General features: G+C 42.3%; 1 protein-coding gene across 2 annotated transcripts in view; it reads right to left on the bottom strand.

Annotated features, from left to right (window-relative positions):
• Nucleotides 1-23,175, bottom strand: part of LOC123775311 (2,4-dienoyl-CoA reductase [(3E)-enoyl-CoA-producing], mitochondrial) — a 36,125-nt gene that overhangs the window by 3,438 nt on the left and 9,512 nt on the right. The window contains exons 3-7 of one of the 2 annotated variants that reach the window (XM_045770351.2): nucleotides 22,226-22,406; nucleotides 21,454-21,565; nucleotides 20,809-20,908; nucleotides 16,245-16,464; nucleotides 13,204-13,364 (exon numbers count right to left, since the gene is read on the bottom strand). In XM_045770351.2, coding sequence (XP_045626307.2) covers nucleotides 13,215-13,364; nucleotides 16,245-16,464; nucleotides 20,809-20,908; nucleotides 21,454-21,565; nucleotides 22,226-22,406 — 763 coding nt within the window. In that variant the 3' untranslated portion in view covers nucleotides 13,204-13,214. The remainder of the gene's footprint in view (nucleotides 1-13,203; nucleotides 13,365-16,244; nucleotides 16,465-20,808; nucleotides 20,909-21,453; nucleotides 21,566-22,225; nucleotides 22,407-23,175) is intronic. The other variant, XM_045770353.2, reaches the window with a different exon arrangement.

The raw sequence follows: 23,175 nt of genomic DNA, 5'->3' as shown, positions 1-23,175 counted from the left end.
GCTCTCTCTGTAGTAAGGCATCACATTGTCATTGAAAAGATTAAGACAACGGCCTACTACAGCTTTGTCTGGGTGAGTGTGTTCAATAGTTGTTTGAATCCCTTCCCACATCTGACACACCTTCTTAATTACTGCAGAAGGGACATTCGCTGGTGCTGTTGCCACCACCTCCTCCTCCACTGCAGAATCATTCGCTGCTGTGTTGGCTTGCTGTTCCTGTTGAAGGGCTAGGAGTTCTTCGGTGGTCAGTTCTTCGTTGTGTTCTTCCACCAACTCCTCCACATCATCACCATCCAATTCCAAGCCCATTTTCTGGCCTAGACTAACAATTTCCTCAACAATAGGCGCATCATTTATAGGCTCAAACCCCTCAAAGTCTAGTTCTCTCACACCTTCAGGCCACAATTTTCTCCAGCCAGAGATCAGGGTTCTTTGAGTCACTTCTTGCCAGGCTTTGTCAACGAGTTTTAAAGCACTAAAAATGTTAAAATGCTCTCTCCAGAACTCTTTGAGGGTGAGGTTTGTGGCTTCAGTCACTTCAAAACATTTCCGGAAAAGTGCCCTTTCATACAGTTTCTTAAAATTCGCTATGATTTTCTGGTCCATAGGCTGAATTAGAGGAGTGGTGTTAGGAGGAAGGAATTTAACTGTGAGGAATTTATTGTATTGAGGCATCAAATCATCTTCCAAGCCTGGAGGATGAGCAGGAGCATTGTCAAGGAGAAGCACGGCTCTGAGTGGCAATTGTTTCTCCTGCAGATATTTTTCTATGGCAGGGCACAGCACTTCATTCACCCACTCCGAAAAAATAAGCCTAGTCACCCATGCTTTTTTATTAGACTTCCACATCACAGACAAACGGGTTTTCTGCACATTATACTGTTTGAAAACCCTTGGATTTTCAGAATGATACACTAGCAAGGGTTTAATTTTTAAATCGCCACTCGCATTTGAACACAGCACAAGCGTAAACCTATCTTTCATAGGCTTGTGTCCAGGCAAGGATTTTTCCTCATTGGTAATGTATGTCCTCTTAGGCATTCTTTTCCAAAACAGTCCTGTTTCGTCACAATTAAACACTTGTTGCGGTAGGTATCCCTCAGCCTCTGCAAACTCTTTAAATTCGTCAATAAATCGTCCAGCGGCTGGTTTGTCTGAGCTGGCTGCCTCCCCATGCCTTGTAACACTATGGATACCACTTCTCTTTCTAAATTTTTCAAACCAGCCCCTGCTTGCCTTAAACTCTTTCTTATCTGCATCACTCGTTGCAGGGGTCTTCTTTAGAAGGTCTTCGTGCAACACCCTGGCTTTCTCAGAAATAATGGCCTCCGAAACACTATCACCCCTCAACTCCTTGTCGTGTATCCAAATTAATAACAACTTTTCCACTTCAAGTATTTGTGGTCTTTGTGTCGTTAATGTTCTTACTCCTTTTGCCACATTAGCACTCATAATCTTATTTTTCTTCTTAAGTATAGTGCATATTGTTGATGTCGCTTTGTTGTACTGCCTACAAAGATCAACAACACGTGTACCGTTCTCATGCTTTCGAATGATCTCTTGTTTCTCCTCTATTGTCATCCTCACATGAGCTTTCTGGCCTTTATCCTTACCACTGGCTTTCTTGGGACTCATGGTGAGATATATAATAACAAATTGTATAGACAAATCACCAAAAATCCAACAAAACACTGAAAATTCACGACAAGAATTGATGTGGGGGTAGTCACTGCGCGCGAGACAATGGTGAACTGAGGGGCAGAGGGGCGACGATCGCCGAACGACCACGCGCTAGGTCGGCTGTACGCGTATCAACAAACTCGCGTTCAAACTCGACTCCCGAAGTAACCATCGCCTTCCGAGACAAATTTTTGGAGTAAATACACCTCGCCTTCCGAAAATCTCGCATACAGGGACAATCGCATTCCGAGGTACCACTGTATATGAAGCGACGGTATTCAGCACGAGATGTCAATCAAGAAAAGCAAGAAAGGCACAAAAGAACCACACGGATACCAAAGAGCAACGACACCAAGGAGGGAATTGCAGGTGGGACGATACCAATTCAGCTGCCTGCTTGCCATAAGAGATGGCAAGAAGGTAAGAAATTTTAAGGAGGGGACGGGAGCCAGCAGCCCACCATCCAACTTACTGAACTATGAAAACCGCCCCCTGACTCCCTCTTCTGGAGGGAGTCAGGGGGCCTCCGGAGCTCACCCAGAAAATGGGGTTTCAGTATTTTTAATGGTGGTTTTCTGTGAGGAGCCCTGTCGGTTCCCTGAAGCTAACTACCCAAAGACAAGTAAAAACAGGGACTTACCTAGGAGGCAGCAGCACTACAGGTCTTAAGACAAGGAAGAGACAGATGACCATGACAGGTGGCCCAAGGCCATATAAGACCATGAAGGAACAGGAACGGCCACGAGATACCCGGCTGCCAGGACCCTGTTCGACCTCCAAAACCCTCACACTGAATGTCGATCAAAGACATGTTGCCAAAAGCTGCCACGACAGCAGCATACACTAGCAAACATCATGGGGCATGAGGGCAAACTGCAGGCTGACTAGAATTAATGACACTGCAGACAACCTGAGATGCATGAGCCCTGGAATGGAACTAGGGGAAACTGGATCCACCCAGAGTGTCCACTGACATAGAACAAGTGGCCTGCAGGTAGCAGCATAAAGCTGCCGCCATCAGACACAATACATGGTGCACCCCAGGCCTAAGCAACCAAGCATCCACAACCAATGAACCCCTCCAGAAGCCAGCTCTCATTCTGCACCAGAAAAGAAGGAGAATCAGGCAAACGGACTGTAGCCTTCTCTTCTTATTTCTGTACATTACAAAACGACCATCTGGACAAAATGAACAGAACCAGCAGCTGAGAAGAGCATGAAGCTCCCCAACCTGACCCTCAGAGGTCAAGGCAAACAAAAAAACCAAGGCCTTCCAAAAGCATCCACGATCCAAAGGGACCACCTCAAAGCAAGAAGAAAGAAAGGAAAGAACCCAGTCCAAAGACCAAGAAGGCTCAGGCAGCACATGAGCAGGCCGGAGGTTAAAAAACACTCGAGAGAGCATTCTGAACGGAGCAAAAGTGACATCTACCCTGAGCGCAAGCTGCAGCGGCTTTGCCAATGCTGCACGATAATAAACGATAGTATTAGACATGAGATGCTGATCCAGAAAAAGCCAAGAAAGAAAGGACAAAACAAACGGGTGCAAAACTGACGCAGGCAAAGAAAATTATGGAAAGACTGCCAGGAAACTCCATACTGTCGCTGAGACAAAGACCGCAGGTGGGACACCGGCAAAGAAGCCATGTGATCACCATACAAATGGCAATACACACGTGTCAGAAATGTCAGATGAGTAGTGCGGAGCAGAAAGGCAAACTGGCAAGGTACCTCACCGGCCCGACATGCCGAAAGAGGCAGAGCCCCAGAAAAACACTCGAGGCAGAACCCAGAGCAATAGCTGGACCGGGAAAAGGAGATACAGGAACCCCCACCTCAACCAGTCCTGCCGAAAAGCATTACTGCGAGGGCCTCGAAGTCGAGGAACAGCGCCACATACAGTGGGAGACGCCAAGAGGTCCCCTTTGAGATGCCCGAACGTCCGGGAAAGCCAACAGGAGGAGGCAGCATCGATCGGCCACTCAGTGGAAAGAGAAATGAAGCGACCAGCCCCAAAGAGCAACAGACCAAAAAGACACCCCCCCCCTCTGGTGAGACAATGAACCATGGGGAAATCTGTTCGAATGAAGCCGGAACACCTAGCCCCAAGGAAGCCGAATCCGTTGTAGCGCCTGCCACACCACCGCAAACTCCCACACCATGCTGTGAGCCTGACGTAAAGACACCTCCCCCCCCCCCACAATGCTCCAGCCTGACTGGCAAGCACTGGTCACAAAGTCCCAATCGAGAGACGAGGCATCCGTGAGCACATCAAGCAAGGGAAGAGGAAAGTGTCATGGCACCAAACCCCAAAAAACCCAAGAGGAAACCAGAGATGGGGCAATTGGCACAAGGACACCAGAGAATGAACCCCGTGATTGCAAAAGAGGCTGCACAGTACCAAAACAGCCTCCGAAGCCAAACCCTGCCTAATGGAGAAACCAACGGAGCAAAGTTCAGGCTCCCACACATCTACTCGAGCAACTGCCGAGTGACCCAGGTCCTCCTCAAAACATAGCTGAAGGCGGGACTGCAACCGCAGTCCCGCCCTTCTTTGGCAGCCAGGAAGACACCTGAACCTCGGAAAGCACCCTATCAGTGTAAGAAAAACCGAACTCAAACAAACTCGGACCCAACACAGAGGCATAAACCAGGTCTCGCAGGAAGTACACACTAAGGGGGCCTCCCAAACCTCCGCAAGGGAAGCAGAGAAAGAATCCCTCCGAGGAACCCAAGGCCACCCGGAAACGAATCTGGAGGGGAAGTCCTACCTACCACATTTGCTGGTGCTGGTAGGTAGAGCACCATAGACTAGGGAGCCGGAAGAGAATACAGGGCAAGGTCACTAGGCACAAAATTAGTGCCAATTAGAAAATAAAGAATACCAAGCTAATGACCACAGTCTCATACACAAGATAGGCAGCCCTGGGAACACAAGACAAGACCACATCCCTTAATTCCTCAAGGGAATGGACAGGGTAGAACAACAAAAATTGGATAAAGCAACACGGGTGATACACTCATATTGGGACACAGGTGGAAATGGAGTATCCAAAAGAACCACAACAGACACATTAGAAAGACTACCACCATTCGGGGATATTTTACTATTCACTAGCTCCCAAGGGTATAATGGATATTTCTAGAAAAGATTTACCTCGCTTCACCCAAGTCTCAAAATATATTTCATTACTTCTCGCATATTTCAGAATTTGATCTTATAAAATGTGTGACATTTACTTTTGTTATATGAAGTCTTCCACTTCCCTCAGCACTTAAGAGAAGCCATTAGAAATTAGAATTCTTTTTATCACAGAAAATTCCTACCCACTAAAGGGTGTGCAACTGGTAATTAAAATTAAACTGTACCTATATTAACCAATTTAACTCTACACATAAAAAAAACATTGAATGTAATGAAATGCTACATCCTGGCTTCAGTGGCTCCCTGAAACTAGGTACACAAGAGGTAGCTCACACGCATCACATCAGCCCCAGGAGTCCCTAACCCTTACAGGGCAATTACTGCCATACAGCAATTCCTGGGTTAATGCAGTTGAAATGAAAAAATGGGCATGAAAAAAATACTGCAATTTTTTCATGATTGCTAATTATGTAAATGCAGTTATTGTCACAAATGTTACTATGCCAATCCGGTAACTGACATGGTATAAAATTTAATTATATTTAAATGCCATGTATACTGATTATGTTCACATTGTTTTCATGACTATATGATTGTAATGAAGTATACCAGATCAACCAATCAACTTTTGAACATAACAGAGGGAACCTTGGCTCATATAAAACAGCTCCTATTCATATTCTCCCAAATTCATACATGGGCCAAAAGGCCTGCCGTTTCCTTAATTCTTTAATGATACACTGATACAAAACTTCATTTATACATGATCCTATATATGATACTTCTTCATATGAATCTTATCATTCATACATACATTCATACAGTTATTCATTGATATATTAAATTATTAATTCACTGATATATACTGTACATCCATACATATACATTCATACTTTCAATTGTCTAAACATCCAAGGTTAACAATCACTGGGTGTGTAGCTCAGGCAGTGTGTGATGCTGATAGTGACCTCCGGCACTCTCAGACCAGGCTGGGCTGCTGCCAAATGCTCAACCTCTATACTACACGAAACCACATACACTGTAGATATTCAGTTTATTTATACTTGGCCTTATATTTTGCATCCAAATTAATCATTCATTCTATTGGGAGAAAATATTTTTTCTCTTTTCTTTTTGCATATAGGCATATAAATGCCAAGGTGCATGTTAGAGATAATAGCCTACTGGAGATGAGAGCCACAACCTGGCACCCTCACAGAGGAGCAGGAAGCATGGGATTCTTTTCTTAATACCTTTGCCAATGAAAACATTCTGAAAGTAAGAGAAGCAAAACAAACAACTGCCAGTTTCACAGAGAAAACAGAACTGAAGCGACAAATGACTGCAAATTATCTATCCAGTAGCTAGATTGATACCCCATCCTCCCCTAGTTACAATTGGCCAGCTACAAGTGATGGGAACTGTCAGCTTCCATGTCAACAGAATTCAGTCCAGGGTTTAAACCACCAAAAGATGCACCTGGAAGGGGGGGGGGGGAGAATTGGGTACTGTAGTATAGGAAGCCACCGAGGCTCAACCAGAAAAAGGAATTTCATTACCATTAATGCTTGTTGTCTGATGAGGGCAAGTGGTGGTCCCCTGAAGATGGTTAACCACAGAATGAGGAAACCAGGCCCTACCAGGGAGGAGAGAGAAGATTAGACTCTCGAAGAAGAGACCTCAAAGCTGAGAACAGCACAAGCCAGACATGGAGCAGGAACACTGACCTGGTAAAGCCACCAAGACCCTGTTAGACCTCCAAAGCACCCATGCATGTCCAAGACTTATTAGAAAAGAACTTATCAGTCCAAGACCTATTAGAAAAGGCTGAAGTCAAAGTCACAAACTTTTGAACATCATGAGCCTAAGGGTAGACCTCATGCTAGCTAGGTTTAACGACAGCGAACAATCCAAAACAAATGAGCCTTGGAACAGGGAACCAAGGAAACAACAATTAAACATGTCCCCAGAAGCAGTCCGGGTGTCACTAAGGGTAATGACGAACAGCAGCAACTGGACACGGCAAATGATGCACCCCTAATCAAACAAGAACCCCTACCTCTTGATGAGAGCATGAAGCTCTCCTCCAGAGGTAGGGGTTCTGAAGGAGAGCTTCATGCTCTTCTCTGAAGGAGAGCAAGGGGCCAAGACAAACAAAGTCTTGAAAAAGGTAATACATACTGAAGTGGTGGCCAATAACAGAAGAGACAAAGGAATGATCAACACCCAATAAAGAGACCAAAATGGTTGGAGGATGATAATGGGCAGACCAGAAGTGAAAAGACACAGGAGACAATTTATGGAACAGCACCAAATCCCAACAAAAGTGGCTCCACCAAAACCAAACGAAAGAGATGACAATATCAGGCATAAGATGCCGATTAGGATAAAACGGCTATGAAGGGTGTCAACAGCATACCAACTAGAAAAACTTCGAGGTCTGAACCCTAGTGAACCCTAATTAATGAATCTAAAATGCTCCCAACCTCAGAGCCTAATAAAGGAGTCAATGACCCTTGCATTACTCTAGGCAAGGCGCCCAACACCAAGCCAGCCTCTATGGGACAAACTCCTGAACCAACCAAAAAATGTACTCAGTTAGGGCAGGAGCATCACTAAACGAGTGCATAGGGAAGGGCTGCTCTAAATATGTGCAGCTTTAAATGAACAGTTTCCAAAATTTACTGAATAAGCGAGGCTTATAAACACACACTCGAGAAACACTAAATATTGAACCAGTACACAAGCAAAATGTCCCCACAGGACAGAGTCCAAAGGATGACCCACACTTCATCCAGGAGCCCTGGTGCCTGTATGGATAGCACGCTGGACACTTAATCCTGCGGCCCGGGTTCCTTTCCCGGCGAGGAACAAAAATGGGCAGAATTTCTTTCACCCTAATGCCCCTGTTACCTAACAGTAAATAGGTACCTGGGAGTTAGACAGCGGTTACGGGCTGCTTCTTGGGTGTGTTTTTGTGTGTGAAAAAAAATTAATTAGTTAGTATGTAGTTAGTAGGAGTTGATTGACAGTTGAGAGGTGGGCCGAAAGAGCAGAGCTCAACCCAACTCAACTCAAGCACAACTAAGTGAATACTTGATCCAGTAATTAGCTGGGACAAAAAGGACTTGGCAACTCAAGGAGCAGTTCACACAGGTGGATATCAGGCAAAGGACTGAATAATGTTTACATCAGAACCAGCAGCAGCTGGGTAGTGGCCAACTGTAACTAGGAGGAAAAGGGGGGGGGGGGTTCAAACTGATTGCTGGTTGGATTGTTTGCAGTCATTTACAGCTTCATTTCTCTGTGAACCTGGCAGTTATCTCTTACTTTCTCAAAGTTCCCTTTGGTGAGGGTGTCTGTAACTTATCCACTGCTCCTCATGTCTCTGAGTTTAGTTTATTATGGATTCCTGGGGCTGATGTGGCTGACATGGAATTATTTCACTGTAATTACCTAAGTGTAGTTACAAGATGTGAGCTACGCTCGTGGTGTCCCGTCTACCCAGCACTCTTTGTCATATAGCGCTTTGAAGCTACTGACTGTTTTGGCCTCCACCACCTTCTTACCTAACTTGTTCCAACCGTCTACCACTCTGTTTGTGAAAGTGAACTTTCTTATATTTCTTCGGCATCTTTGTTTAGTTAGCTTAAATCTATGACCTCTTGTTCTTGAAAGTCCAGGTCTCAGGAAATCTTCCCTATCGATTTTATCAATTCCTGTTACTATTTTGTACGTAGTGATCATATCACCTCTTTTTCTTCTGTCTTCTAGTTTTGACACATTTAATGCCTCTAACCTCTCCTCGTAGCTCTTGCCCTTCAGTTCTGGGAGACACTTAGTAGCATGTCTTTTCCAGTTTATTGATGTGCTTCTTAAGATATGGGAACCACACAACCGTTGCATATTCTACCTTTGGCCTAACAAAAGTCGTGAAAAATTTCTTTAGTATTTCGTCATCCATGTATTTAAAAGCAATTCTGAAGTTAGAAAGTGTGGCATAGGCTCCTCGCACAACGTTCTTTATGTTTATGTGGTCCTCAGGTGATAGTTTTCTACCTAGAATCACCCCTAGATCTCTTTCTTTCTCAGAATTCTTTAAAGATTTCTCACATAATTTATAGGTTGTGTGGGGTCTATGTTCCCCTATTCCACATTCCATAACATGGCATTTATTCACATTAAATTCCATTTGCCAAGTGGTGCTCCATATACTTATTTTGTCAAGGTCTTCTTAAAGGGCATGACAATCATCTAAGTTTCTTATCCTTCCTATTATCTTGACATCATCAGCAAACATGTTCATATAATTCTGTATACCAACTGGTAGATCATTTATGTAAACAATGAACATCACTGGTGCAAGAACTGAACCCTGTGGTACTCCACTTGTGACATTTCTCCAGTCCGATACATTGCCTCTGATTACTGCCCTCATTTTTCTATCAGTCAGAAAATTTTTCATCCATGTTAGAAGCATACCTGTCACCCCTCCAATATGTTCCAGTTTCCAGAACAACCTCTTATGTGGAACTCTGTCGAAAGCTTTTTTTAGGTCCAGATAGATGCAGTCAACCCAACCATCTCTTTCCTGTAAAATCTCTGTGGCTCGATCATAGAAACTGAGTAAATTCGGTACACAGGATCTTCCAGATCGAAAACCATACTGTCTATCTGATATATCATTTCTCTCTAGGTGTTATACCCATTTAGTTTTTATTATTTTTTCCAATAATTTCACTATTACACTTGTCAATGATACAGGTCTATAATTGAGGGGGTCTTCCCTGCTGCCACTTTTGTAAATTGGAACTATGTTAGCCTTTTTCCACACGTCTGCTACGACTCCTGTACACAGGGATGCCTGAAAGATCAGGCGAGGTGGAATGTTGAGTTCAGATGCACATTCTCTCAGAACCCATGGTGAAACTCCATCTGGGCCAACTGCTTTGTTCTTTCTTAGCTCCTTTAGCATATTTTCCACTTTATCTCTAGACACCTCTATACGCTCTATGTTGTTCTTTGGAATTCTTATTGTCTGGTTTTCTGAAGATTTCATTTTGTACAAACATACTTTGGAACTATTCGTTTAATGTTTCACACATTTCATTTTCATTTTCCGTGAATGTGTTTCCCATTTTCAACCTCTGGATATTATTCTTTACCTGCAATTTGTTGTTTATGAATTTGTAGAATAGGCCCGGTTCTGTTTTACATTCATCTGCTATCCCTTTTTCAAAATTTCTTTCTGCCTCTCTCCTTACTACCGTATAGTTGTCTCTCGCATCTTTGGATCGCTGGTATGTTTGGGGGTTTGGCCTCTTCCTATATTGATTCCATTTTTGTGTCTTTTGGTCTCTGGCCCTCTCACAATTTCTGTTGAACCAATCCTGTTTTCTGGCCTTGCATCTCTGTTTTGGTATGAATGTTTGTGTGCCTTCATTGTATATTTTGCAAAATTTGGCATACATTTCATTTACTTCCCTGCCTAGCAAAAAAGTCTGTCCAATTACACTCATTAAATTTTTTTTTAAGTTCCCCATAATGACCTCTCTTGAAATTGAGTTTATCAACTGTTTCAATGTCCCCATTTTCTTCTAGATGATATCTTAAAGCATAATCAATGTCTAACAGGACGTGATCACTCTTTCCCAAGGGAGGAATGTACTGGAAGTCAAATATCTCTTCTTTCCTGGTGAGTACTAGATCCAGTACTGATGGTACATCTCCTTCCCTCATTCTTGTGGCCTGCTTTATGTGTTGATACAAGAATGTCTCCAGAATGAGGTTCACAAATCTGCATGTCCAAAAGTCCTCCGTTCTTGCTTCATAGGCCTCCCAGTCTATTGTTTTAAAGTTGAAGTTTCCCAGTATCAACAGTCATGATTTATCGTTATCTGGCTTGTACAAAAATCTCTCTTATTACCATTATGAGGCCCTCTCGTTTGTCATCCAGTTCTTCCTTTGTCCATGTGTTGCTTGCTGGTGGGCTGTAGGCATTTAAAATTATCAGCTTATCATCCTGATTCCAGACCTGCAATGCCATTATGTCAATATCTCGATGGTTTTCAAATATTAACTCTTACCTTCAGGTGTTCTTTCACCAGTACAGCCACTCCTCCTCCCTTCCTAGTTTTCCTGTCACGTCTCCAAACTGAATAGCCCCTTAAGAATACGACTTCATTTAATACATTTCCTTCGAGTTTTGTCTCTGATAATGCGACAATATCTGGGACCTTAAGCTGAATTATATCTTGCAACACCAAAGTTTTTGACCTCACTCCATCTATGTTGGTATATACAATATTCAGGAACATGTTCCCTTTCCCTTTGCTCTTTACTCCTCCTTCCACTAACGATTTTGTTGCCTTGTTTTTATGTACCATTTCACAAACTTTCCAGTCCCCTGACACTTTGTAGAAAAAAGAATGTGTTTTTCATTTCTATTCCCATTTAGATGTTTTGCTTCAATTAGGTTCATTTTCAGCTTTTCTCTGTCTTTGTTTGAGAGGTCTTGTCTTGTTGACCAAAGTTTGCCAACCACATCACTCTGCAATTTCCTGGCATTTCTAAACTTCCATCATGTTTTTCACTCCATTAAACGTCACCCTTAACCCTTAAATGGCGCATAGCTATATACCATTTGACACCCACAGGCGCATAAAAAAAAAAAAAAAAGAAAAAAAAATTCTTCCTAACCCGTTAATTTGTGTTCACTGATCACGGGAAAAATAATAAAAAAATCGTAAGTGGCATATATTGCCCGCTATAGGGCGGGGAAGTGTGACAAAAATCAGGCGCTGACTGAGCGTGCGTCCCAGGCGGTCTGTTGATCGCCAGCTGTCAGGCCAGTTTCCACAAAGAGATAATTACCTAATTATTTCATCATCTCCGATTGATTTTTCGTAGTTTTTTTGCTGTAATATTATTCAATAGTGTGTAGTGTGATATATTTATATAATAAAATGAGTGAATCATCGCTGTACTCAAAAATATGGTGTGCGTATTGTTGATTCAATTATGTTCATCAAACAGTGAACAAATACTTTGTCGGTTATTACACTATATACACAGGTTATATATAAGTATCTGCATGTTTTGTTCACCATGACAAACCACTAAGTTGGTATGCTGAGTGGCAGAGGCAGTGGCAGGCAGTGACTGGCTGCCACTCCCTCCCTCACCTCACCTCACCTGCCTTGCCACCATTCTCCACCCACCATACTGTTTTTGTTTTTATATACAGATGTTATATATAAGTATTTACATGTTTTGTTTACCATAACTGTACATCTAAGCTTGTATGGCGAGTAAAGGCAGAGAGACGTAGCTACTCACACAGTCAGCTTGTGGCGGCTGCCCTCAAGGCCAGACACACTAATATTTGTCCTCCAACAATACTGTTTGTGGTGTTATTACGCTATATACACACATTATATATAAATATCTACCTGTTTTATTCACCATACTTGTACAAGTAAACTGGTATGGTGCCCAAAGACCATCGTGGTCATCAGTAAACAACATGATAAGTCCTGCAGACGACGCTCCTCCCTCACCAAAATGGCGGCTCCCAACCTCCTACTCTCGCTGTTATCTCACACAATACACACGTTATATGTAAGTATCTACATTTGTGTTCACCATAGCGAACCACTAAGCTGGTATGGTGAGTGCAGTCAATAAAAGGTGGCCACACACACTCAAAAGACAACGCCACCATCCTCCCTCCCACAGCATTACTCCTCCCTCCATGGCGCACAGCGCCAAATATCGCCACAATCCTGCTATTATCAGAACCCTGGTCAGTTTTATCACAGTCAGGGGTCTTCTGTAATAATATCATCGCTACATAATAGCATGAACAAGTATATTATGGCATTTTTAGGCGATGCTGTGGTCACAAGCTGAACAGCAGTGCTGTGAGCTCATGCTGCGTGCGTCAGGCTTGGTAGCTCACTCAATACTGAGGCCCCTAACACCCTGGAGTTTGGCCCACGATTTAAAAAAAAAATGGCGTCTGTTTACAAGAGCCCTGATGAAGGTGTGGTGAACCCCGTGTATCCGCGGGCCATTTAAATCTTGCGTAGTACTCCAAAGCATCACATGATGCGATGCGCAATTTATTGCAAGTCGGTCAAAGCATCATATGATGCGATGCGCAATTGAAGGGTTAAGGGGCGGTTCTTGTCTTTTTCATATTTTCCTATTCTTCTAAAATCACTACTGACATTTTCCTTTGAGTCTTCTCCTAAACCTTTTATTTTCTCTATGATTCTCATCTCTTCTGCTGCTTGGTCCACCCTAGATGAAATTTCCTTCTCTAAACATCCAAAAATTATTACGGACTTACAGAATTTTTGTATTACAGTTATTACCTATTTATAGATTAAAGTCTGGCCTTCGTCATTGACTTATCCTTGCTTGAAGCTGTCCGAATCATTTTCTCCATTACATCCCACTGATCAGGAGTTACATTCGAAAGGCGGTTGAGACCACTCGACATATACCGATAATGCCCACCATCCAAAGCAAGAGTCTGTAATACAATATTTGGTTAGGTGAATTAAGCACTGAAATCCCTCCATTACCAAGATAGTCATGGCTCACTTAATAACACATTTGAATAATTTGCAGTTCCCTTAATAATTAGGCATTGAATGAATATGAAAAGGTCCTAGTCCTACAATAGTGGATCATGACAGCTATGAAGAGAGACTGACCATATGACCTAACAGTGTCAGAGTGACACCTGTTAGGTCACATAGTGATAAGGTGGTCCGAATGGAGCCGGATCATCGATCCGCAGGTGACCCGAACCCTCCGAAGCTCAAACCACACCGCTGCCAACTCCCGCACCGTGCTGTGGGTCTGACGGAAGGATGGACCCCATCGCCCCTGACCGGCCTGGTGAGCACTGGTCACAAAGCCCCAGCTGAGAGACGACGAGTCCGTGAACACATCGAGTGAGGGCTCAGATAGGCGCCATGGTATCTAACCCCCCCCCCAAAAAAAAAACAAAGAGGAAGCCGGTGAAGCAGCCGTCAACGTAAGGCCCCCAGGGTCTGAACCCCAGCAATCGTGAGAGAGATGAAAAGGACGTCCCCGAAGGAACCAGAAAAAGCCGACAAAGCCACGCCTGACCCAGCGGGTAGACCATCATCACAAAGTTCAGGCTCCCGCACAGACCCTTGAGCAACCGCTAGGTGACCGGGAGCCCCCAGAAACAAGCACAGGAGGGACCGCAGCCGAAGGAGAGACAGTGGAGGAAGAGACAAGGAAGCGGTCCGAGAGTCCCACACAAGACCCAGCTAGGACTGAAGCTGGGAGGGAACCAGACGGGACTTCCTCCAGTTCACCAGGAACTTGAACCCGGCTAGCTGGGAAAGCACCAAACCCCTGGCGAGCAGACACGCGGACTGAATGGGAGCCCAAACTATCCAGTCGTCGATGTAACCCAACACCCGAACACCTAACAGTTGCAAACGGGCTACCACGACCCGGGTAAGGCGTGTGACCACGCGAGGTGCCAGGTTCAACCCGAGCAGGAGACAATGAAAGTGCTCTGATGCCCACAACAAAACCGAGCCAGTCCTTGAACCTCGAATGAATCAGGACGTTCCAATACGTGTCCTTGAAGTCCAGGGATACCATCCAAGTGCCCAGCTCCAACAGAAACTGGATCTGAGACAGAATGGTCATCCAAAAGGAGGGGCAAGAAACCCTAGGGTTCAGACGGGACAAGACCAGAATGAACTGAATCGAAGAGTGTCGTGAACTCTCGAGAATCTTACGGAGGCACAAAAGCGGTGGTGTCACCCTGAGACAAGGGGACAGAGCAACCATCAAACTCACAGGAAGCGAGAGGGGGGACTCAAGGTCACCTTCATCGGACCACAGAGCCCCAGTGGGGATTTCCAGGGCCCTTAGCCTTGTGTACACAATAAGGGAAGCCCAGGCAGGGTACTGCGAACCGGCGCCCAAGTCTACCTAACAAACTGCTAAAAGCTGAACCCCTGGGACGTGTACACTCACGGGGGCCAAATGGGAGACGCCACCAAGCGAAGAGAAGAACAAGGAGACCCCTCCCACCAGGCAGAATACAAAAACAAAAGAAAAACCCTGCAAGAGGACAACGCACCCAGGCGGAACAGAGCCGGCCGCTATAATTGTAGAAGATTAGCTGTGCAGTACACCATGCCCCTACCAGTGACAAAAACAATCTCCTACCCAGAGACAAACTAGGGCAAAAGATACCAGCTGTCCCCAAGGGCGGCCCAGTACTGAGCAGTAAAAGACAGCGGAGGAAAATCCCAAGGTGACTTGTGGAAAGAGGCCCCAAGCCCCCAAGGGCAGTACTTAAAGGGCACCTAGGGAAGGAAACTCTAGGCGCATGCAGCCCGAGTACCGTGGAATATCATTCCCAGCTCACACACCACCTATAGAGACAGCTCACACCACAAGGCACAGAACTGAAACAAAAGTGGAGCCAGAGGCACTCAACTGGCCAGTACACCCATCAGCCAAGAACTGCCAGTTGGATAGCCGGCGAGGAGGGTCTGGGGCTCCCCCTTCCCCCTCCTGGGGAGGGGGGGAGGAGTTGCGCAGATGGCAGCGCGGCGACGTGATGACGTTATGCTAGTTTGCTACTGTATTTTTGTTTGGGGAGTTCTGTCCACTCGTTCGGCTTTCGGTAGCAATCTTTTCACCAGAATAGGGGTTTGTTTTGGGGCGTCTACCTTTCTGGGTGCCCGTTCTGGTTGATGGCAGACATAGAATGCTCCCAACCACAGGGGGGTTTCTATAGGCCATTGCTCCTCATGTCTCTCTAAGGGGGCCCAGGTTCTGGCTCGTGGTCCCCCGGTAGGCAAGATCTCCATGCACCTTGACTGATGCCAGAGTACATATCCATTCAGCCTGGATAGCTCCGGGAAGCCATAGGGGCTTCCCCCAAAAAGAACTTGAAACGATGGGTACAAATTGGATAAGTTTAGATTTAGGAAAGACCTGTTGATTTGTGGGACCAATTACTGCACAACATAATAGAAGTGGGATCCCTTGTTTGAATCATATTGTTTAAATCTTTTTGGAGTTGTTTGGTAGTTTCAATGTTTTGTTTTCTTTGAACCTTGTAGTTGTCTATAAAGCATTGCTCAATTTCTGGATGCTTTTCCAGTGGGGTGACGGACAGTCACTCACTCCCTGTTCCTCTGTGAGGGTGCCAGGGTTGTAGTTCTGGTCCCCAATTAAGTCAAACAATATTCCTGTGACTGATGTGACCAAGTATTGGGGAGTAATTTCAGCAAGATAGTTTCGGGAAGCCACCAGGGTTCCACCAGAAAGGCATTCAACACTAGGTTTTTAATTACAATATTCCATATTGTGCATTTAAATATGAAAACCCAAAACACTAACATACCTCTCCTGAAATCCAAGATGAATAGTCAGACACAAGATAAGTAGCTAAATTAGCCAGTTCTTCCACTTCTCCCAGGCGTCCAGCTGGAATGCGTTCGTGGTAGAATTCTGAAAATTCACCCTTTGGGTCCAAACGACTGAATGCACCCTCGGTCTCAATTGGACCAGGAGCAATGCAGTTAAAGCGCATACCATATTTACCCCATTCTGCTGCTAAAGACCTGTTTAACAATTATAAAAATAAAATAGTTTGAGAAAGTCTTGAGTAATTAATGACAGGAAGATGTAGGTAATGCTCTACAGAATATAGTCATGAGGTTTTAACATTTAGTACATATTGCACCAAAGATAAAAAATGAATATTTTACTCTTAATAATTTTAATTATTAACCATAATGTTATAACAATGTGCACAGAATCTTGACTGGAAAATGTTGGCAACCTAAAGAAACACCAGGAAAATACATTGTAGAAAGTAAACAGTTCTGCATACAGAGCATTTTAAATCACTTCCAAGAGGCACTCCCAAGATATCTAGAAACAAAGCAACCATATGGTATACCACTCAGGAATTCCCAAAGTTGACCAATACACAGTGTGCTGATAACTACCATATGTAGATACAGTATGCAGTACAGTGGTACCTTGCATAACAATCGCCCCAAAAGGCGAACATTTTGGGTAACGAACGGCCCGATCGGCATCAAATCGTCCCGTATGGCGAACGCTCGTTTGAGTAACGTCAACACCACATGGTGGGGTCGCACTGCTTCTTACACATTCTCGGACGCCTCCGACGATGCACATAAATTACTGTATGTTGTTTTTGTTTAAAGATGCTAATGATGCTGGGATATAAAGGGGTGACTGCTGAGATGTTGCAAAGCACTGACATTTTTGTAGAAAAAAAGAAATTCGTGAAATACAACCAATGTCAAAAAGGGTCGTTCGATGTTCGGCAGGTAGGCTGCTCCATTATAACAATCTTTCTTTGTTTCAAATGTGTTTCATTTGTTTTGTATTTGTCATTTACGTCTCAATAATGGAGTAGCCTCCCTTACATACACTGAACAAACCTAGTGGACTTTTGTTGATGCCATTGTAAGGACTTTATGTAGAACAAAGAGGAACTGCAGAAAGCTTATTGGCCTATATGAGGCAGTTCCTACTAGTATAATGTGAACTCATTCATATACATGTCTAACATTCTTGCAACAATCCAACGATCCCTCGTTTATTACCCTTTAATTTATTCCATAAATTACAAAACCTGTTTCCACACTATTATTTACCCAACTCAATCCTGGCCTCAGGCTGGGCTTTGGAAGTAAAAGAGCTCTGAGAATCCATTCCAGGTATTCAATTTATATCCATTATTTCAAGTTCTATTTTGTGTTGTTATATTTAAAAACCTTATTTATATCCCATTTATTATACCCTATCATCTATATATATATACTGTACAGTACTTCAATCCTGTCACCCCTTACCAGCCTATAGGAGCTTCATCAATACTATTGCATATACAGGGTAATAAGGCAAGTGGTGTGGCTTTAAGTAGCCCGGTGCTTGTGAACCGAAATTTGCTCACACTAAAATTTTTTGTGGCGAGTACATCATGGTAACAACTACTCTGAGAGAGAACTCTATCAACATCAGAGGCCCGAGACTGTTCAACACGCTTCCGCTACACATAAGGGGCATAACTGGCAATCCCCTCACAGTGTTCAAGATAGAACTGGATAAGCACCTCCAAAGGATACCTGATCAACCAGGCTGTGACTCACATGTCAGGCTGCGAGCAGCCGCGTCCAACAGCCTGGTTGATCAGTCCAGCAACCAGGAGGCCTGGTCGACGACCGGGCCGCGGGGACGCTAAGCCCCGGAAGCACCTCAAGGTAACCTCAAGGTGGTAAATGCCCCAACTTTTCCTAATGGATCAACATCATACCATGAACAGAAAAAGAGAAAAGAAAAAATTACAATTTCAAATTACTGATAAAAATTTTAAAATGTCACCAATTGTTATTTTATTAGCAGTTGGTCTCAGAATGGCATATAATGTTTATGTTTCTTGGATAAAAATATTGCTTGAGAGTATACTTTATTGTAAAACATTTTTTCAATGTTTCCATCTAAATATGTGTCAAATTTATACGTAAACAAATTATAACTCCAAACGTTATGGCCTTATGACTAAATGACACGAAGAATGTTATAAAACTAAGAACTTGGCACATACCGTAATATGTAAAAATGGTGAGAATGTCAGAACCTAAATTTTTTATCAGGTCTCAAAGTTGAAATTCCTGTTTTAGAGATAATTGAAGTTGAAGTTATCGACAATGAATATGGCAGTTCTAATTACTGTAATGAATTTTCTTGTATGTTTTAATAAACATTGCTTGGCATTCGTACTCAAATACGTGAAAGTTGTAGGTCAATGTGTGTTGAAATGAAGTCAAGAAAAATAATCCCCCAAAAAACTAAATATAGGGATACATTAGGGGTAACTGTAAAACAGACACTGGACCCCTTAACTGTCTAACAGTAGGTTTAACATATATATGAATGAGATTGGGTGGATATAAATAGGAGCTGCCTCATATGGGCCAATAGGCCTTGTGCAGTTACCTTCATTCATATTTTCTTGTAACGAAACATATATATTGCAGTAACTTTATCGCCCATATATAAGTGATAAGGCCCTCATTCATCAATACAACCTAAATAGACAATGAGAATTAGAGTTTGAAATCTGTAAATAAATCGGCCCCAAAAAAAAAAAAAGTCACAACTAAGGAGAAACAAAGGCGGAAAAAAAAAAAAAAAAAAGAAAGGAGAGAGAGAGAACGCTTGCATTTCTCTATCCCCAATTGCCAGTAAATAAGTGTTATCGTTATTATCAGTACCGGTTGCCACCTGTCGCACACGCATTTATTTGTTTAAAATTTGTAAAAAATCCATTTCTTAACGTAGTGGCATGAAATTTTATGACGCTGATGCCAAATAACGGGAGATTTGTTTAAAAATTTTCACCCTACAGTATTTCATACTTGGAAAAATGCTCCTCAGTCACCAGGCCCCCCTTAAGTGTTAAACAAAAAATCTATTACCAATTTAACAACTGAGTTTGCAATACCCTGTACTAAAATCTCTCTCATATTTATGTTGAGTGTCTGATAGCTAATGACCCTATGCACTTTATTTAAATGTTTTCTTATATGATAAGTTTTGTATTTTGAAAGGTCTCGGTTACTGTGTGATGAACATTATTAATATAATTTAAAAGTTCATGACAATTGCTCACTGTTTATCCTTTTCTAAGAATGATAAGTTGTTTTGGATATACAGTATTGTACCAGTACACGTATTTAGTTCTCACTGATCATAGCTTTCTTTCTTTCTACCTCTCATAATGTAAATATAGAATTTATAGTCAGCAATTCCTTGCAGATGAGTTCCAACACATCTCTAATTTTCAAACCTTTCAAAAACTCCAACTAAACAAAACCAAAATTAAAACAATTCTCCCAACAGCTGACAGTAAACATCACTCACACCAGGAATAAAGCATATACAGGAGTTGGGAAAAACCTTGCTAGTGCCGTGAACTTTAAGTATTGTCACGTGAATCCCGTGCATGGCAATGGCCTTTTCTATTCACCCTCAATGTCTCAGTACTGGAAGTTCACCTCTACACCAGCCAAGATGAGTCATTAGTCCTGCCACCTCTCCGTATCCCCCCCAGGGCCTGGCATGGCCTGGTACGACTCGGTGGCAAGCTGGGTGCCTCCGCTAACCAGTAGTTAGCCTTCGCAAACAAGCAGTTTGCTGCCTTCAACTACCAATGTTACAGCATCTACACAAAGGTGCTGTCAGCTGCAAGCTAGCAGTTTGCTACCAGCACTTGTTACCACCTTACGTTGACACCAGCTATGAGTCATCACTGCCAGACTATATAAAGGGCACCGCCTCCCTAGGGAGCCAGTCTCTCTCTTAGTGCTCTTGGATCACCTTAGCCTCCTGCAACGTCGTCTGCTGCCATCCTTCATCGTGTGCTGGATGCTGTGGTGGTATGGTAGTTATATTCATTATACTGTTTTAATTATTTATTTGATTTTCTTTTGTTTCTACCTGCAATTTACACACTGCAAGGGCCAAAGCAGCATTTTTTTTTTAATCTATGCGCCAGAGGGCCATACCACCTTGGCTCAGTATAGCTGCAATACTGAGTATGTGGCAACCCATCACAGTATGTTTAATATGTTAGTATGTTTAGTTAGTTGTAGTATGCTTAAGTTAATATATGCTACTGTATCAATAGACGATAAAGATAAAAGATATTATTCCAACCCCACTTTCTAAATTACAAATAGAAAAATAGAAAACGAGAATCTCTTGCCTATCTGGCCTGACCCTCCCACCTTCCCCTCGCCTTATTTTCCCTTCATAAGTAGCAAATCTAGTGTATCCAATATTTGATAAATCCTTTCAAACAAAATGAATTGTTTAAATCCGTGTTCCTACAGGGATTTTCAAATGAAGACTAGAATTACAATTACCTTGTTAAAGTCTCAACTCCAGCTTTTGCTGAAGCACTCGGTGAAACATATCCTGATCCACTGCGTGTGTATGTTGCTGTGATGCTCAAAAACACACCACCTAAATTACAAAATAATAAGCTAAACTTGTCAAATAATTTAATTATTAATTATTAATTATGAAATTAAGTATTCTCTGAAAACATTTTGTTTACTGTACTTTGTTACCACATTGTACAAGAGAAAGCTGAAAGTTACTAATATTCAACACTAAAGTGAGGTAAAATATTAAATGTATATTATAGAGAATGATCACAATTGTACAAGAGCTGGGCTCACTGGGATAAAAAATAATTATTAATGCCACGGTAGGTATAAGATTATGCTGCCAAAAATATAAACATTTTAAATTTGAACAGTATAAGTACTGTATCAGGAATTACTTAACAATAAATTGTGACAAATCATATCTTTATTCTAGTCCAGTATAGAAAGATATACATCCATCAACAGTGCAATGAAAAAAAGAAGAACATGACCACCGTATTTCATTAATCATCCCACCAATGAGAATTATCCATCCCTAATGATAAAACAACAAGTACACAAATTTTAGGATAAATTCTCTTTTAAGAATACAAACCGATTGAAAAATGTTTTACAAACCTTGATTTGCTTTAATAAGTCGTTTGCCAGCATCCAAAGTAACATTAGCTGTACCATTCAATACAATATCTGTGATGGTCTTCCAAGCATTTGGGCTCAGCCTTTCTGATGGCTAGGAAACAGATAAAGAGCATAAATAAAAGTAATACGCATATATCGACACAAGGTTTCTTCAAACTGACATGACAATGCATGAGAAAATATCAAGAAACTTTAAGAATTTCTGAATGTAAATACTGTACTGCACTGTATGTATGCCGTGTTAATAACACCAACATGTTTGGCCTCAGCACGTGCCAGATTGTGGACGTGGCTGCTGGTAGGTGATTGATAGGTCTCCAAGGTCTGGTGTTTAGCTAAGGTTTGGTGACAACTAATTAAGTTAAATGAGCTGAGCAGTACCTACCACCAAAAAAAAAAAAAATCAAATAATGGTTGACTAATGCCTAATGTCTGGACAAAAAAATTGTTCGGAAAAACTGGGCCAGGATTCGTCAAGAATTTATGTAACGAAATACAAAGCCTGTACGTCTTTTCTCAAACACAGAAGCTTTATTTACATTTATTAAAAGTGCTTATGAGCTCTGAAGCACTATGAGGTTGTTTATAACATTAATTACCTTGGGTTGTGACGTTTCAAAGCTCAAATTGTTTAAAAGGTAAATAAAACTGCCATGATTGAGGAAAGGTGAACAGCTTTCATAAGTGGATGCATGAATGCTTGATAAATTCTGGCCAAGAAAATAAGGAACCAGCAAAATTTGTCACGTACCGATATGAAATTGCCAGCAGCATTATTGATGATAATATTTGGAACACCAAATTTAGATTCACATGCATCCAGTGCAGTTGCTACTGATACTGGGTCACGAACATCCATCTGCACAGCATGGACGCAATTCCCAGTCTCATTTGAAATCTCGTTTGCAGTTGCCTCTAGTACTGAAAGCCGCCTGACAAATATCAAGACATTTCTGTATAGTTGCTTTATTATAACATATATTCAGTGCCACAATGCTGTACCCATTCTTACATTTTTATAAAATTGCAAAACCCTCTCAAAACTGGTCACAGGTACTGTATATATTTCATAAAATTTATACCCTGCTTTTCAAAACTAAGAATAGTTTCAAAAGTTTTCAGCTTATTATTATTAATACATCATATTTATAAAAATACAGAGGAACAGATTACAGTGGTTACTTGGCAAGAACAGTATTGTTTAGGTTCAATAATCTAATTTACACAGGGCCCACCCCTCATTCAAGTTAACCTGTCATTCGAGTTATATGAATAATTACGAGGAAAGCAAACAAAATTTTTAAAAATTAGGTTTTTATTTGCCAGAAATCCTGTTAACCAAATTTATATTCGGGTTTTAATTAATTCATTTTGTCAAGGACAGAAAGCCTGTGTATGCATACATGTTAAGGTTATATAGAGGTCCCCCTAAGATCAAACAACTGACCCTCCCCAGGATGGAACTCTACAATAGTTGACTAAGTCCAGAGTACTTAATGCTTCTGTTCACCTAGCAGTAAATATGCTATTACCTGCATTAGGCCTCCAGCTGAACCGAATTCTCACACTTCCTTCAACTTTTGCCTCCTCTGCTTGTTATTTTCACTATGCCCCGCAGAAGGGTGGTTCTGCTTATAGGCCATCACACTGATCCTTTAGCAGCTTATTCCGCAGTCATTGTGACACTGTTGGACTTTTGGT

This window comes from Procambarus clarkii, chromosome 70, assembly GCF_040958095.1.
Source record: "Procambarus clarkii isolate CNS0578487 chromosome 70, FALCON_Pclarkii_2.0, whole genome shotgun sequence".
In the NCBI taxonomy this organism is placed as follows: domain Eukaryota; kingdom Metazoa; phylum Arthropoda; class Malacostraca; order Decapoda; family Cambaridae; genus Procambarus; species Procambarus clarkii.
Note: the sequence above shows the minus strand (reverse complement) of the source record. Positions and strands in the feature narration are given on the sequence as shown.